Genomic DNA, 15,831 nt, shown 5'->3' with positions numbered 1-15,831 from the left:
GCCTACTTGGCCTTTCTGTGCACCTGTATCTTGTTGTACCTGTTTCTTTTGTAGTATGCCGACGGGCAATGATGATTTAACCTCTTTTAAATGGTACTAAGAGCTTTGTTAATATATACTATTACTAGTAGTATTATTACTACAAAATGCTTTTTTACTGATATAATTTTACTACTTCTTTTGTTTACTAATGGTAGTATATTGTCCTGGACCACAGCTATAACAAACATAGAGATCCCCAAAGGCTTTCAGAGACAATAGGGCCATCATGGCTATCAGCCTGGAAATGTCCACTGTATATGATTTAGGTCCAGAAGACTTGTAATGTGTATTAATGATACTTAGCCTAAAAATTGTTGCCCATAATACAATGTATGATATATAATTGACAATATATATAATATATATAATATAATATAATAATATATATAATTGACAATACATATATAGTGTCTGTAGGGATATCTTCCCTAATTTTTTAATATGGTACATGTAGGCTATTATAGAAGCTTAATGTGGTAAGTTTTTCGTTCTTCTCACTTTTGTCTTTTTGTTATAATTGGTCTTGTTAGCCACCTCTTCCAGAAAATATTTTGTGATTTTTGTCTTTAATTTTTTCTTTTTTTTTTTTTAAGATCTTATTTTTAAGGGGCGCATGTGTGGCTCAGTCATTAAGCGTCTGCCTTCGGCCCAGGTCATGGTCCCTGGGTCCTGGGATTGACCCCTGCATCGGGCTCCCTGCTCAGCAGGAAGTCTGCTTCTCTCTCTCCCACTCCCCCTGCTTGTGTTTCCTCTCTCTCTCTCTGTTTCTCTCTGTGTCAAATAAATAAATTTTTTAAAAATCTTTAAAAATAATTTATTTTTTAAGTAATCTCTAGACCCAGTGTAGGACTCAAACTCATAACCCAAAGATCAAGAGTTGCGTGCTCTCCTCACTGAGCCAGCCATGCACCCCTTGACTTTGATTTTTAAATTGTTTTCAATCTACTCAACTCCTCCTCCATCTTCCTCTTGTGTTCTACCTCCCATTTCCTAGTTGTGGGGGTTCCTTAAGCTGCTGTCCTTATTTACTTACATTCTTGTTCTCATGGTTTCAGTTATTTTGAAGGCTTTGCTATAAGATAAACACACTGTTTCACATGGCTGCTGGACAGCTCTCGGATAGTTTTCTATTAGCTAGAATTCCTCCTGTCTGAGAGTAAACCTTCCTTTTCCCCCAAGTGAACCTCCCCTCCTCTATACTAAATGGTAGTCTGTCCTCAATTCCCCTGTCATCCCATCTCAGAATCTTGAGGTTACCTTGAACTCCTAAATGCAGTTATGCACCAAGCCTTCCTCATGTATTTGAAATGTTTCTTTTATCTGTTCAGAGAGGTTATCAGTGTGCCTCCTGAGCTTCAGTTTCTCCATGATTCAATGTACCCTGTGTCCTGTCTCCAGTCAGATCTTCTGAGGCTCTGTTTTTATCCCTGGCTCCACAGCTAGGACTTCTCTGGGGCCTGTATATCAAGTTCAGACTTGTCTGACTTTCGAGGCCCTCATAATTAGATTGCATCCTACCCTACCCAGCTGTATCTTTCTGTTACTTTCTAAAATGTATTCTGTGCTGTTTTCGGGAAGGGTGGCTCAGGGCGACCGTGATCTTCACCTTTCAGGAGATGATGATATCTCCATCTTGGAAAGTGAGCGTGCAGAGTTTGAAAAATGATCAAAAGACAGTTCTGGTGCATCCCATCTCTCGAGGGGGGCGGTTCTTTCTAGTCGAGAGTCATAGGTATTGTGGGAAATGCATGAAAACAGACAAACATGGTGGGTCGAGGGCTCTGACAGGCCCACGGCGCTGCAGGCCTCCTCCTGCTGCCTTTCACTGCTCATCCAGATTCTTCTGACGGCCTCAAAATTCAGTCTTTCACTTCTCCAGACCATTATCATCTCCTTTCTCCCTAAATTATAGAACGAATTACGTGGTGCCACATCACCATGAAAATAAATAGATCTTGAAATTCAGGATTATACCCAGTCTAAACTTACTATGTTCCTGTTTGACCTCATTTGTTAATTCATTAAATGTAGAATCCCTTCCATGACCTTGGCTCTGGGCTTGGCATTGAAGATACAGCAATGAATTGCATAGACCTGATCCCTGCCTTCATGTAGTGTCTAGTCAAACAGATAATAACACAAGTAATTGATTATTTGTGACAAGTGCTAAGGAGAACCACCGGCCTTCCACATTCCCATACAATATCCTCTCTTTCACCTACTTCATCTGTGTATCTTTTTTCTTCTCCCAGTCATGTAACACATTTTTTTTTTTTTGAAGATTTTATTTTTAAGTAATCTCTGTACCTGGTGTGGGGCTCCAACCTCACAACCTAGAGATCGAGTCACACACTCCACCAGCTGAGCCAGCCAGACGTCCTTGCATATAACACATTTTAATATTTTATAGCTTTTTTCCAATGTCTAAATGTAGTAGTTCACACAACTGAAAGCACGCCAGTAAATGCTCATTGTTGAGTTATTTTGTGTCTAGGCATGGTAGATGGTAACTGGGCAGATCGCAGTCCTCCAGAGCTTCCCACGTTGGCCAGTGGTTTAAATTGCTCAGCGCTGCGTGTCATCTGCCCATTCTGAGTCTGCAGGAAGCAAATCCCTTTCACGTACCTGGTGAAACTCAGTGGATTAACCAAATAAGGCTTTCCCAACTCGTGCTTTTTATTCTGTATTATAGCGTTTTATTCTTTGCATTACTTAAGATGAATTGTCTGTTCCTAATGAAGTAACTTGCTGAATGCCAATAATGTTTTCTAATCGTTTTATTTGTATAATTGGTGGTTGGTGAACAATCCAGTGGATGGATACCTTACTCTGCTTCTTTTATTCCTCCTTAGATTTTTTACCCAGAAACTACAGATATCTATGATCGAAAAAACATGCCAAGATGTATCTACTGTATCCACGCACTCAGGTAATCAGATTTTCTTGGTAAAATAAACAGACTGCTAAACTGCCAGAGGTGGGGGCTTGGGGGCGGGCGAAATGGGTAAAGGGAGTCAAAAAAACACTTCCAGCTGTAAAACAACTAAGCCCTGGGGTTGTAACTTACTTCCCAGGGATTTGCGTTATTAATGGTATAGTGTGTGCTTGAAAGTTGCTGAGACAGTAGGTCTTAAAAGTTCTCAGCATGGGGCGTCTCAGTGTCTCAGTCGCTTCAGCATCCAATTCTTGGTTTTAGCTCAGGTCATGATCTCGGGGTCCTGGGATCAAGCCCTGCATCAGGCTCCCCCCTCGGGGGGGAGTCTGCTTCCCCCCTCTCTCTCCCTCGGTCCCTCCCCCAACCCCACTTAAGCACACACGCTCTCTCTCTTTCTCTCTAAATTAAATAAATATATCTTCAAAAAAGTTTCTCAGCACAAGGAAAAAATATCCGTAATTCTGTGTGATGATGGATGTTAGTGAGACTTACTGAGGTGACCATTCTGCAATATATACATATATTGAATCATTATGTTGTACCCCGGAAACTAATGTGATGTTACGTGTCAGTTCTGTCTCAGTAAAAAAGAAAGCAGTGTAGGAATAATGTCTGACTTGAATGTATAGCTTTTTGTCCATGGTGCAACGAGAAAGTTCTTGCATTAGCTTCAGGATTTCCAAATAGAATGGGATACTTTTGTCTTAACAAAGTGGTGAGAAACAGCTGTGTTTTTCTAGGGAATAGGGAGAAGGGATTTATTTATCTCCATAATAGCAGATAATTTGGCTCTGAAAACAAAGTGTAGTCTTTCATTGTTGATCTAGTATTCCTGTGAACTGTGCATTTCAGCTGGGATGCAGTTCTTTTCTTTTTAATTAAAATCTCTTAAGAATTACAAAAAGGATGTACATTTCAAAACTTATCACTGTTTACTGTTTTGCCACAAGCCAGTAGCTGAATTACAAAATACACTCACCATGTCTTAATAATTTAGTAGTGTAATTAAATTTTATCAACATCTTCAGATAATGCCAGCAACTGTCAAATGGTTGATTTTTAATTTACTTAGTTTTCTAGGTCCTCACCAAGCCATTTGTTCATTAAGTAATGTTTATGCGAAACAGATATAACAAATAGGCACTGAAACAAAATATAATTTTTTCATAATTTCATAGTAGATTCTGAAGATGGCTTAATTTCAGACCCTTGGCTGTTAGAATCGGCAAAATACTGTATTGGAAGGAAGAGGCAATGTGTGTGGAGGGAGCGTGGGGTTCAGTAGATATGATAGCACCAAGCGCAGCGGGACAGATTTACCTGGTGGCTGCAGGGCTATATGAGAAGGTGGTCTAAGTGAGCGGGACATGTGGCTGGGGTTTCTTTGCTCGCGCTGCCCATTTTATGAAATTATAAGGCATCCTCTATGTGTGCTTAATAAATGTTAATAAATACATGAATATATGTATCATATTGACCCATGAGAAGCCTGTTGTCTCAGGTTTGATCAAATATGTGCCAGACCCTTTGGATCCCTGGAAGCCATGTGAAACCCACAAAAGAACGAATGTAGCTGAGGACCAGTGCACCACCACGCTCTTGTGCCTTTGTTTATTCTGTTTGCACGGCCTGGATTCCCTTTACTTCCGAGTTTAACCCACGTTCTTCTCCAGCTGCTACTGTGGATTGCCACATTTCTGGATGCCTTTTTTTTTACTTTTTCTCCCTCAGAATTAGCTGCTTCCCGTCTTTGTGCTCTTCTGGCGTTTGCACAGACCTCTTCAAGTGCGTGGCTTTCCATCATCCTCGGGTGTTTCGTTCTTGCTGCTGGCTTGCCCTGCACTCCTTGGGGGCAGGACTCCCCCTATCTTTGTGTCTCTAGTACTTAGATGCCTCACATGCACTAGGTCAGTCAAAATCATACATTGTAACAAGCCTTCCTTCTCCTTCTCTAGCTCAAGGGGATATCTTCTGCCCTATAAATGAAAAAAGAAAATGGTACTTTCTTTTACCAGATGACTGTTCGTGTTTGTCTCAGTGTATCCAGTCAAGTTTTATTTATTTATTTATTTATTTATTTATTTTTAAAAAGATTTTATTTATTTATTTGACAGACAGAGATCACAAGTAGGCAGAGAGGCAGGCAGAGAGAGAGGAGGAAGCAGGCTCCCTGCTGAGCTGGGGAGCCAGTTGGCTCTACTGCCGCAGAAGGAAGCAGGGTAGAGAAGAAGGTGGCTTTGTTGCTCAGGAGTTTTCCTAAGATCTGACTGGGTCAGGACAAGGATGTGTGTGAATTGGATCTTAAAAGAGTGTTGCTTATGTGGAACTTAAACTCCTCAGGGAGAATGGAGTGAGTCTCAAAAGTCTCTTAAGGAGGGGATCAGACCTTCCCTCTGTTGTCATGTCCTCTCCCTTTCGTGCAGGTGGATGGAAGCGTGCCTCAGGGCAGAGTGGAGAAGATAATGCAAATCTCAGATGGGCTGTAGAGGACAGAAAGGGGGGTTTGTTGAATCTTCTCAGGACTATAGTGTGGACTTACACTAAAATACCTAAAACCCTATTTAGTGGACAGAATCTGGAGAGATACTAGACTTTTTCCTGTATGGGATACCTGCAACTTGGCCCTGTTCATTCTGCTCTGTGGGGCTGAGCCCTGTTAGGTTTTTGGAGTGATGGGGTAAGAGTAACAGTGGTCTAGTGAAGAGGATTCTTAACTAGGAATCAGGGACCTGATTGATTCTGCCTTTGCCAGTAGCTAGTAGTTGACTTGGACAGATAGACCTTGTACTTATAAAATGAGGGGGTTATATAAGTAGACACAGCCTTTGGCCAAGCTTTTGAACAATAAAAAAAGTTTCTTTAATGTTTATATTTCTTTAATTTTGGAGTTAGACTTCTAAGGTCCTTTCCTTAGGAGTTAATTCTAAATACAGCAGAACATTGTGCACAAAGATGTTCCTTGCAGTATTATTTAATACCTGAAACTATTTGGAAGTGACATAAGTGTCCAACGTAGGTGACCAGTTAAGCACTTTGGAGAATTTTTGTGTAACTCAGTCTTTAGAAATTATATAGTAACATGGAAAATATTCATAAAATATTGAGAGGTGTCTACTAATTTTCTTTAATGAATACATATTATTATATTGAAAAACAAAACAAAACCCAAAGGGATTTGCCCTAGAAGTGCTTTAAGTTCTTGGCTATCATCTTGTGATTCTGTGGTTTAGTGGCAGAGGGGGAAATCTCAGATGGGCTGTAGAGGACAGAAAGGGGGGTTTGTTGAATCTTCTCAGGACTATAGTAGAATCTAGACTTTGGCTAATATTAAAAATTAGAGTAACATAGCGCCCTACTGAGTGCTCTTCATTTTTCAAAGCAATATGGTCCCGATTTAACTTACTTTTATAACTTAAATCTTATAAATGAAACCCGTTGATACTCTCTTGTGAGACAGAGGTTCCCGCCTTGTGTGTGGGAATATGGAGGGCAGCTTTGGGTTTGGGGCACAGAGAGACACTTCTGTATTTTGCCTGTTTATTCTAGCTCTCCCTTACCCCTTTTCATCAGATCACAGTTGCCTCTTCTTCTTCTGGCCTGACATTTCTGTGATGCGCAAGGTATTCTCTTCCACTCTACAAAACTTCTAGCTGTTAATCAGGCCCGCTTTACAGCAGTTTGCCTCTGGAAGGTGCGGATAAAAGCTTGTGGGAGATGACGACATGGTTCCTCCTTTGACTTTGACTTGGATGTAGTCATTTCAGAGAAGAACCGAAACGCCTTTGGTAGCTAGCCTCATTCAAGGCAAAAGTAATGTGCTGTGCTCTTTATCCATAGTCTATGTGTTACCTTGTTTTGAGGAGAAAATAAGTAATTTTTTCTTCATAACGTGAAGGGCTGTTCTTGGCTTAGACTGCAGTTGTTCTAGGCTCGTTTCTGTGAATGAGAACACAAGTTCCACTGTCCCCTGAGAGCTGGGATTGGCAGGAGCCATTTACCATATCCTTTTTAGCAATAAAAGATTGGAAGGCTGATAACAGGAGATGAATCCTGGACTACAGCTGTTTTCCATGCCAGTGAGGTGCATTCTTTTCCACTTTGCCCTTCTGGTCGTTGGGCTCTTGCAGAGGTTTGGATTTTGTAGCTCTTACCCATTGGTATCTGTCTTAACTACCATGGCAGCCCTTCTGGAAAACTCATTTGTGTGCCCCCCCCCCCCCCCGCCTCTTACCACCGTGATTTAAGTTCCCAGTACCTGAAAGAAAAGCCAGAGGTAAAAACTTATTATCACTGGGTATAGGGAATGATGAGAAAATTCTCTGGCCCATGCATACACCCCAGCCAGTATTTATTTAAGTACATACTATGACTATTTATAGAACTTGAGAAACACAGAGAAATTTTTCCTTTTCCTTACTGTTTTGTAAAAATTCTGAGCAGTAATCTCAGTTTGGAAAGTCAGAATTAATATAAGAAAGTCTATTCTGAATTATAAAAGTAGCAATTTTTAGAACTACCATAAATCTAAGGTCTGTTGTGTATCATTCAAGCAATTTATTAATAAAAGAATTACATAAAAATGCATATGGGGAGCCTGGGTAGCTCAGTTGGTGAAACATCTGCCTTCTGCTCAGGTCATGCTCTCAGAGAGTCCTGGTGGTCCTGGCATCAAGCCCCTGCTCAGCAGGGAGTCTGCTTCTCCCTCTCCCTCAACTCTCTCCTCGCCCTCCCCCTTGGTCTCTCTCTCTCAAATAAATAGTCTTTAAAAAAAGCAGAACCATTGGGGTGCCTGGATGGCTCAGTTGTTAAGCATCTGCCTTGGGCTCAGGTCATTATCCCAGGGTCTTGGGATCAAGCCCCACATGGGGCTCCCTGCTTGCTGGGAAGCCTGCTTCTCTCCCTCTGCTGCTCCCCCTGCTTTGTTCCTATTCTCACTCTGTCTCTCTCTGTAAAAAAAAAAAAAATCTTAAAAAAAAAGCCAAAGCATCGTCTTTAAATGATTTTTATTTTCCTACACTTATGTTGGTAGAAAATACATGCAGATGTGCATTGTTTTATCTTGAGCCTCCCTGAAATCTCTTGAGAAATGTTTTAGGGGGAAATGCAGTCTCCTCCCCAACCTCTGACAAACACACATTCATTTTTACTGCTTCCATTGGCATTTCCTTCCCTGTTTCAGCTGAGATCATTGACTATTCATGTAACCCCCAAACAGCCTTAAAAGCTGGACCTAGAAATTCTTTGTGGATTCCGAAACTGGAAGAGAACATACATTTGAATCTTTGATCAACTGAAGTGCTGCCGTCAGTTGCACATGACTTTGCTTAGGAGTTCTGCAGGAGTGACCTTGGGTTAGGGCCTGAGGTTTCTGGGCAGTCAGGGGCTGGGGAGCCAGTTGGCTCTACTGCCGCAGAAGGAAGCAGGGTAGAGAAGAAGGTGGCTTTGTTGCTCAGGAGTTTTCCTAAGATCTGACTGGGTCAGGACAAGGATGTGTGTGAATTGGATCTTAAAAGAGTGTTGCTTATGTGGAACTTAAACTCCTCAGGGAGAATGGAGTGAGTCTCAAAAGTCTCTTAAGGAGGGGATCAGACCTTCCCTCTGTTGTCATGTCCTCTCCCTTTCGTGCAGGTGGATGGAAGCGTGCCTCGGGGAAGACCTGCCTCCCACCACAGAACTGGAGGAGGGGCTTAGGAATGGGGTCTACCTTGCCAAACTAGGAAACTTCTTCTCTCCCAAAGTGGTGTCCTTGAAGAAGATTTATGATCGAGAGCAGACCAGATACAAGGTGAGTCCTTCCTTGCTTGGGCTTAAATTTCCTTAAACTTGAAAGAGAAGATTTGTGGACTTTATCCTGTCCCAGAGTTATTGAGAAATATGTGTGAGTGTGTGTGTTCCTTTAAAATAAAACACCTGGCAGAGTGGAGAAGATAATGCAAAGTCAGGTATAGTAATGAAAGGTGGCTCTCTGTATTTTTTTTTAATTAAAGATTTTATTTGTTTATTTGAAAACAGAGATCACAAGTAGAGAGGCAGGCAGAAAGAGAGAGGGGGAAGCAGGCTCCCTGCTGAGCAGAAAGCCTATTTGGGCCTCGATCCCAGGACCCTGGGATCATGACCTGAGCTGAAGGCAGAGGCTTTAACCCACTGAGCCACCCAGGTGCCCCAACTCTCTGTATTTTTGATACAATTCCTGTGATGGGGTATGTCTGGAAATCTTTATGGTACGTGATGATTTTTTTTTTTTTTTAATTTCTTAGAAGGTAGAGGAAGTAACTAGGGGGAATTACAACTTTTTTAACCAAGCACTGAGATCTATTGGCAAATTAAAGCAATAGCCTTGCAACTTTAGGGGGGGGGAAAAGATCCCTCTGTGACATTAAAATTTGAGGTAAATTGGAAAAGCAGTCCAATTTCAGGAAATCGAGGTTGGTGAGAGGCTTTGATTCTTGTGGCCCAGGGCCCTGAAAAAGAAAAATCAAGTTGGGATGTTGACAAGGACCAGAATCTGCTGTGGGGGAGCTTTCTTACAAGCAGCTATTTGGAAAAGGATGAGTGTAAAAGGTAGAGGAAGTTTGCAAAACCAAGGACAAGATGTAAGTGGGTTGACTGTGGAGTTGGGCCAGAACTTGGAATGAGCTAAGGATGAAGACAGAGTCTAAGGAGGTTTTTATGTTCTATGTTTATGTTCAAAGGACAACAAGGAAGGTACAGGTCCTCAACCAAAATTAACATCCCAAAGAGAAACTTTCCTTTTTCTGAAGAGAGTTCTGGAGCTGTTCTGTGGAGCACTCTACAGTGTGGACAGAGCAGTGAGACATTCATTAATTAATTTAAAAAGATTTATGTATCTTTAGAGAGAGCGCTAGGATGAGTGGGCGGAAGCGGCAGAGGGAGAGAATCCCAAGCAGACTTCCCACTGAGCACTAGAGCCCAAGGCGGATCTGGATCCCATGACCCTGGGTCATGACCTGAGCCAAAACCTAGGTCAGACACTCAGCTGACTGAGCCACTCAGGCAACAAGACATTTAAAACAAGAGTGAAGACTGCGTGGCAATAGAAATAGTAGTCCTGCCCATCTTCCCCTTGAGAGTAAATCTTTCTCTAAAATAACAGACCTAGAGATGTAGAGTGGGTGTTTGTGTGTGTAGTATGAAAACCCTGATTGATATATTTAATGGTATCTGGCGGTTTGCGAGTATTTTCTACATACCACCCTGAGTGCTCTATGTACATTTTCCCATTTCATCTTTACAACAAACTGGTGAAGTAGGTGTTACAGATGAGGAAGCTCAAAGAGGTGAAGCGACTTGCTCAGTGTCACCAGTAGACAGCCAAGCCGGGGACTGAATCCAGGATAATTGAAGCCCGAAGACCGTGTTCTGTAGACCACGTTACACAGGAAGATTCTCCAGATGGTTCTCAGATGAAGGGAGCTGAGATGTGTGGATTCGACTTTTTGGGATTGGAATGTGAACATAATGCTATAGACTTTCAATTTAAGGGGACCTTGCAAAGTCGCATAAGGGAAGTTTTGCAAAGAGAGTCTTTATTTGGTATTTGCTTCAATATTGCCAACAGTGCCTAACGGTCTCTTATTTGTTCTAGGCAACTGGCCTGCACTTTAGACATACTGATAACGTGATTCAGTGGTTGAATGCCATGGATGAGATTGGATTGCCTAAGGTAACTTATGTGAGATTCCGAGTTCTGGCTTACGTGAGGCTATGTTGGCACATAGTTGTCATTCTGCTTGTAAAGTTATTCTCAATTGAACCTTTAATGATATTCTTTCTTTCTATTTTTTTTCTTAAGTACTAAAGGATCTCTTTCTTCTGTTTGTTTTAGGGAATAGTTTTGTTCTTTCTCTTTTTTATTCCCTATCCCTGCTCACCTCACCCTAGAGAAGTTCCTTATGATGTCATTGACTTTTACTACATCAAACTGTAGACTTACATTAAAATTCACATGCCGTGAAATCCCATCTTTTTAAAGTCTACAATTCAGTGTTTTTATTTATTCACAATGTTGTTACACTAAAATTTGACTTTAGGAAATAGGAGGAAATATTTTAGAAGTGTCATTTTACAGCTACAGAATACTCCTTTGTCTGTAAGAGAACATGATGGGCTATTGTTTTATGTTTCAAGTTGTAGAGGCAATATGATGGCATTTACCTCCCGTATCTTGTTTTGGTCAAGGCTGTAGTCTTCGTTTTTTAAAACATCTTTCTTGAGGTACAGTTGGTATGCAGAACCTGCATGTGTACAGTTGAATGGGTTTGGAGTGAGTGTGTGTCCTCGAGTGTTCTGCTCAGGAATTTATTTTATTTACACCACTCTTCGTGAAATTTGCCATCTCCAGCCTCTGCATCCCCCTCTGCCCCCCACCCCCGGTCCTATCCTGAACCCTGAAGGCCATGCGACATCAACTCTTAGAGGCATGGACATCTTTTTTGTTTTCCATATCCTTTGACCTAAGAATTCTACTTCTAGGAATTCATCCCACCCCCAAAATCAGACAAACCCGAAAAGATGGGCACATAAGGGTTTTTCGGCATTGCTTAGAATAGAAAAGATAGCAGCCACATGTTCCTTCACTGGGGGCATTAACTGTGTGGCAGCCAGTCGAATACTAGTACAGCTCATTAGAAAGGGTGATATTATTCTGTATTGACAAGGGAAGTTGTCTGTGAGGTGTTAAGTGGGAGAAAAAACCCGAATGGGCTAAGGTTGTAAGAGTTTGTGTTCTGGCTAAGGTGAGATCACTATTTTTATGTAAAAAAAATAGATCTCTTTTTATGTATGTATCATTTTATGTAAAAAATTTCCCTTTTATTCTTGGGAAAAGTCTGTAATGGGATGGGATTTCTGTGTGATGGCATTAAGGGACGTTTTTATTTTCTTTATAACTTCCTGTGTAGTCTGAATTTTTGTAACCAAAGACAGATTGAAAGAAGTGAGGTAGGGAGGATCCGAGAGGGGCTAGAACCACTGGGAGACGAACATTCGAATATTCGGTACTTAGCTAGCACCAGCTCAGTTTTGCATATCTGTTTTGAATTGAGTTAAATCCAGAGCCAAGTCTTGGCAGAAGACTAGCCTTTGTCCTCTTTTTTTCAGAGCAGAATGCTGAAGCTCTCTTCCTCACACTGGTAGGTTTGAGAATTAGGCCCACAAATGTCAGGAAATGCAGTGTGTCAACTTCTTATGCCTACTTGGCCTTTCTGTGCACCTGTATCTTGTTGTACCTGTTTCTTTTGTAGTATGCCGACGGGCAATGATGATTTAACCTCTTTTAAATGGTACTAAGAGCTTTGTTAATATATACTATTACTAGTAGTATTATTACTACAAAATGCTTTTTTACTGATATAATTTTACTACTTCTTTTGTTTACTAATGGTAGTATATTGTCCTGGACCACAGCTATAACAAACATAGAGATCCCCAAAGGCTTTCAGAGACAATAGGGCCATCATGGCTATCAGCCTGGAAATGTCCACTGTATATGATTTAGGTCCAGAAGACTTGTAATGTGTATTAATGATACTTAGCCTAAAAATTGTTGCCCATAATACAATGTATGATATATAATTGACAATATATATAATATATATAATATAATATAATAATATATATAATTGACAATACATATATAGTGTCTGTAGGGATATCTTCCCTAATTTTTTAATATGGTACATGTAGGCTATTATAGAAGCTTAATGTGGTAAGTTTTTCGTTCTTCTCACTTTTGTCTTTTTGTTATAATTGGTCTTGTTAGCCACCTCTTCCAGAAAATATTTTGTGATTTTTGTCTTTAATTTTTTCTTTTTTTTTTTTTAAGATCTTATTTTTAAGGGGCGCATGTGTGGCTCAGTCATTAAGCGTCTGCCTTCGGCCCAGGTCATGGTCCCTGGGTCCTGGGATTGACCCCTGCATCGGGCTCCCTGCTCAGCAGGAAGTCTGCTTCTCTCTCTCCCACTCCCCCTGCTTGTGTTTCCTCTCTCTCTCTCTGTTTCTCTCTGTGTCAAATAAATAAATTTTTTAAAAATCTTTAAAAATAATTTATTTTTTAAGTAATCTCTAGACCCAGTGTAGGACTCAAACTCATAACCCAAAGATCAAGAGTTGCGTGCTCTCCTCACTGAGCCAGCCATGCACCCCTTGACTTTGATTTTTAAATTGTTTTCAATCTACTCAACTCCTCCTCCATCTTCCTCTTGTGTTCTACCTCCCATTTCCTAGTTGTGGGGGTTCCTTAAGCTGCTGTCCTTATTTACTTACATTCTTGTTCTCATGGTTTCAGTTATTTTGAAGGCTTTGCTATAAGATAAACACACTGTTTCACATGGCTGCTGGACAGCTCTCGGATAGTTTTCTATTAGCTAGAATTCCTCCTGTCTGAGAGTAAACCTTCCTTTTCCCCCAAGTGAACCTCCCCTCCTCTATACTAAATGGTAGTCTGTCCTCAATTCCCCTGTCATCCCATCTCAGAATCTTGAGGTTACCTTGAACTCCTAAATGCAGTTATGCACCAAGCCTTCCTCATGTATTTGAAATGTTTCTTTTATCTGTTCAGAGAGGTTATCAGTGTGCCTCCTGAGCTTCAGTTTCTCCATGATTCAATGTACCCTGTGTCCTGTCTCCAGTCAGATCTTCTGAGGCTCTGTTTTTATCCCTGGCTCCACAGCTAGGACTTCTCTGGGGCCTGTATATCAAGTTCAGACTTGTCTGACTTTCGAGGCCCTCATAATTAGATTGCATCCTACCCTACCCAGCTGTATCTTTCTGTTACTTTCTAAAATGTATTCTGTGCTGTTTTCGGGAAGGGTGGCTCAGGGCGACCGTGATCTTCACCTTTCAGGAGATGATGATATCTCCATCTTGGAAAGTGAGCGTGCAGAGTTTGAAAAATGATCAAAAGACAGTTCTGGTGCATCCCATCTCTCGAGGGGGGCGGTTCTTTCTAGTCGAGAGTCATAGGTATTGTGGGAAATGCATGAAAACAGACAAACATGGTGGGTCGAGGGCTCTGACAGGCCCACGGCGCTGCAGGCCTCCTCCTGCTGCCTTTCACTGCTCATCCAGATTCTTCTGACGGCCTCAAAATTCAGTCTTTCACTTCTCCAGACCATTATCATCTCCTTTCTCCCTAAATTATAGAACGAATTACGTGGTGCCACATCACCATGAAAATAAATAGATCTTGAAATTCAGGATTATACCCAGTCTAAACTTACTATGTTCCTGTTTGACCTCATTTGTTAATTCATTAAATGTAGAATCCCTTCCATGACCTTGGCTCTGGGCTTGGCATTGAAGATACAGCAATGAATTGCATAGACCTGATCCCTGCCTTCATGTAGTGTCTAGTCAAACAGATAATAACACAAGTAATTGATTATTTGTGACAAGTGCTAAGGAGAACCACCGGCCTTCCACATTCCCATACAATATCCTCTCTTTCACCTACTTCATCTGTGTATCTTTTTTCTTCTCCCAGTCATGTAACACATTTTTTTTTTTTTGAAGATTTTATTTTTAAGTAATCTCTGTACCTGGTGTGGGGCTCCAACCTCACAACCTAGAGATCGAGTCACACACTCCACCAGCTGAGCCAGCCAGACGTCCTTGCATATAACACATTTTAATATTTTATAGCTTTTTTCCAATGTCTAAATGTAGTAGTTCACACAACTGAAAGCACGCCAGTAAATGCTCATTGTTGAGTTATTTTGTGTCTAGGCATGGTAGATGGTAACTGGGCAGATCGCAGTCCTCCAGAGCTTCCCACGTTGGCCAGTGGTTTAAATTGCTCAGCGCTGCGTGTCATCTGCCCATTCTGAGTCTGCAGGAAGCAAATCCCTTTCACGTACCTGGTGAAACTCAGTGGATTAACCAAATAAGGCTTTCCCAACTCGTGCTTTTTATTCTGTATTATAGCGTTTTATTCTTTGCATTACTTAAGATGAATTGTCTGTTCCTAATGAAGTAACTTGCTGAATGCCAATAATGTTTTCTAATCGTTTTATTTGTATAATTGGTGGTTGGTGAACAATCCAGTGGATGGATACCTTACTCTGCTTCTTTTATTCCTCCTTAGATTTTTTACCCAGAAACTACAGATATCTATGATCGAAAAAACATGCCAAGATGTATCTACTGTATCCACGCACTCAGGTAATCAGATTTTCTTGGTAAAATAAACAGACTGCTAAACTGCCAGAGGTGGGGGCTTGGGGGCGGGCGAAATGGGTAAAGGGAGTCAAAAAAACACTTCCAGCTGTAAAACAACTAAGCCCTGGGGTTGTAACTTACTTCCCAGGGATTTGCGTTATTAATGGTATAGTGTGTGCTTGAAAGTTGCTGAGACAGTAGGTCTTAAAAGTTCTCAGCATGGGGCGTCTCAGTGTCTCAGTCGCTTCAGCATCCAATTCTTGGTTTTAGCTCAGGTCATGATCTCGGGGTCCTGGGATCAAGCCCTGCATCAGGCTCCCCCCTCGGGGGGGAGTCTGCTTCCCCCCTCTCTCTCCCTCGGTCCCTCCCCCAACCCCACTTAAGCACACACGCTCTCTCTCTTTCTCTCTAAATTAAATAAATATATCTTCAAAAAAGTTTCTCAGCACAAGGAAAAAATATCCGTAATTCTGTGTGATGATGGATGTTAGTGAGACTTACTGAGGTGACCATTCTGCAATATATACATATATTGAATCATTATGTTGTACCCCGGAAACTAATGTGATGTTACGTGTCAGTTCTGTCTCAGTAAAAAAGAAAGCAGTGTAGGAATAATGTCTGACTTGAATGTATAGCTTTTTGTCCATGGTGCAACGAGAAAGTTCTTGCATTAG

The 15,831-nt window shown here is 41.2% G+C and overlaps 1 protein-coding gene across 2 annotated transcripts in view; it reads left to right on the top strand.

Moving 5' to 3' along the window:
* LOC111152707 (IQ motif containing GTPase activating protein 1) overlaps positions 1-15,831 on the top strand; it is a 114,043-nt gene that overhangs the window by 35,810 nt on the left and 62,402 nt on the right. The window contains exons 1-3 of one of the 2 annotated variants that reach the window (XM_022511280.1): positions 8,589-8,762; positions 10,584-10,661; positions 15,081-15,157. In XM_022511280.1, coding sequence (XP_022366988.1) covers positions 8,610-8,762; positions 10,584-10,661; positions 15,081-15,157 — 308 coding nt within the window. In that variant the 5' untranslated portion in view covers positions 8,589-8,609. Of the gene's footprint in view, positions 1-2,894; positions 2,972-8,588; positions 8,763-10,583; positions 10,662-15,080; positions 15,158-15,831 lie in introns of those variants that run through there. The other variant, XM_022511279.1, reaches the window with a different exon arrangement.

The sequence above is a fragment of the Enhydra lutris genome, unplaced genomic scaffold, assembly GCF_002288905.1.
Source record: "Enhydra lutris kenyoni isolate GAN:26980312 unplaced genomic scaffold, ASM228890v2 scaffoldscaffold29, whole genome shotgun sequence".
In the NCBI taxonomy this organism is placed as follows: Eukaryota; Metazoa; Chordata; class Mammalia; order Carnivora; family Mustelidae; genus Enhydra; species Enhydra lutris.
Note: the sequence above shows the minus strand (reverse complement) of the source record. Positions and strands in the feature narration are given on the sequence as shown.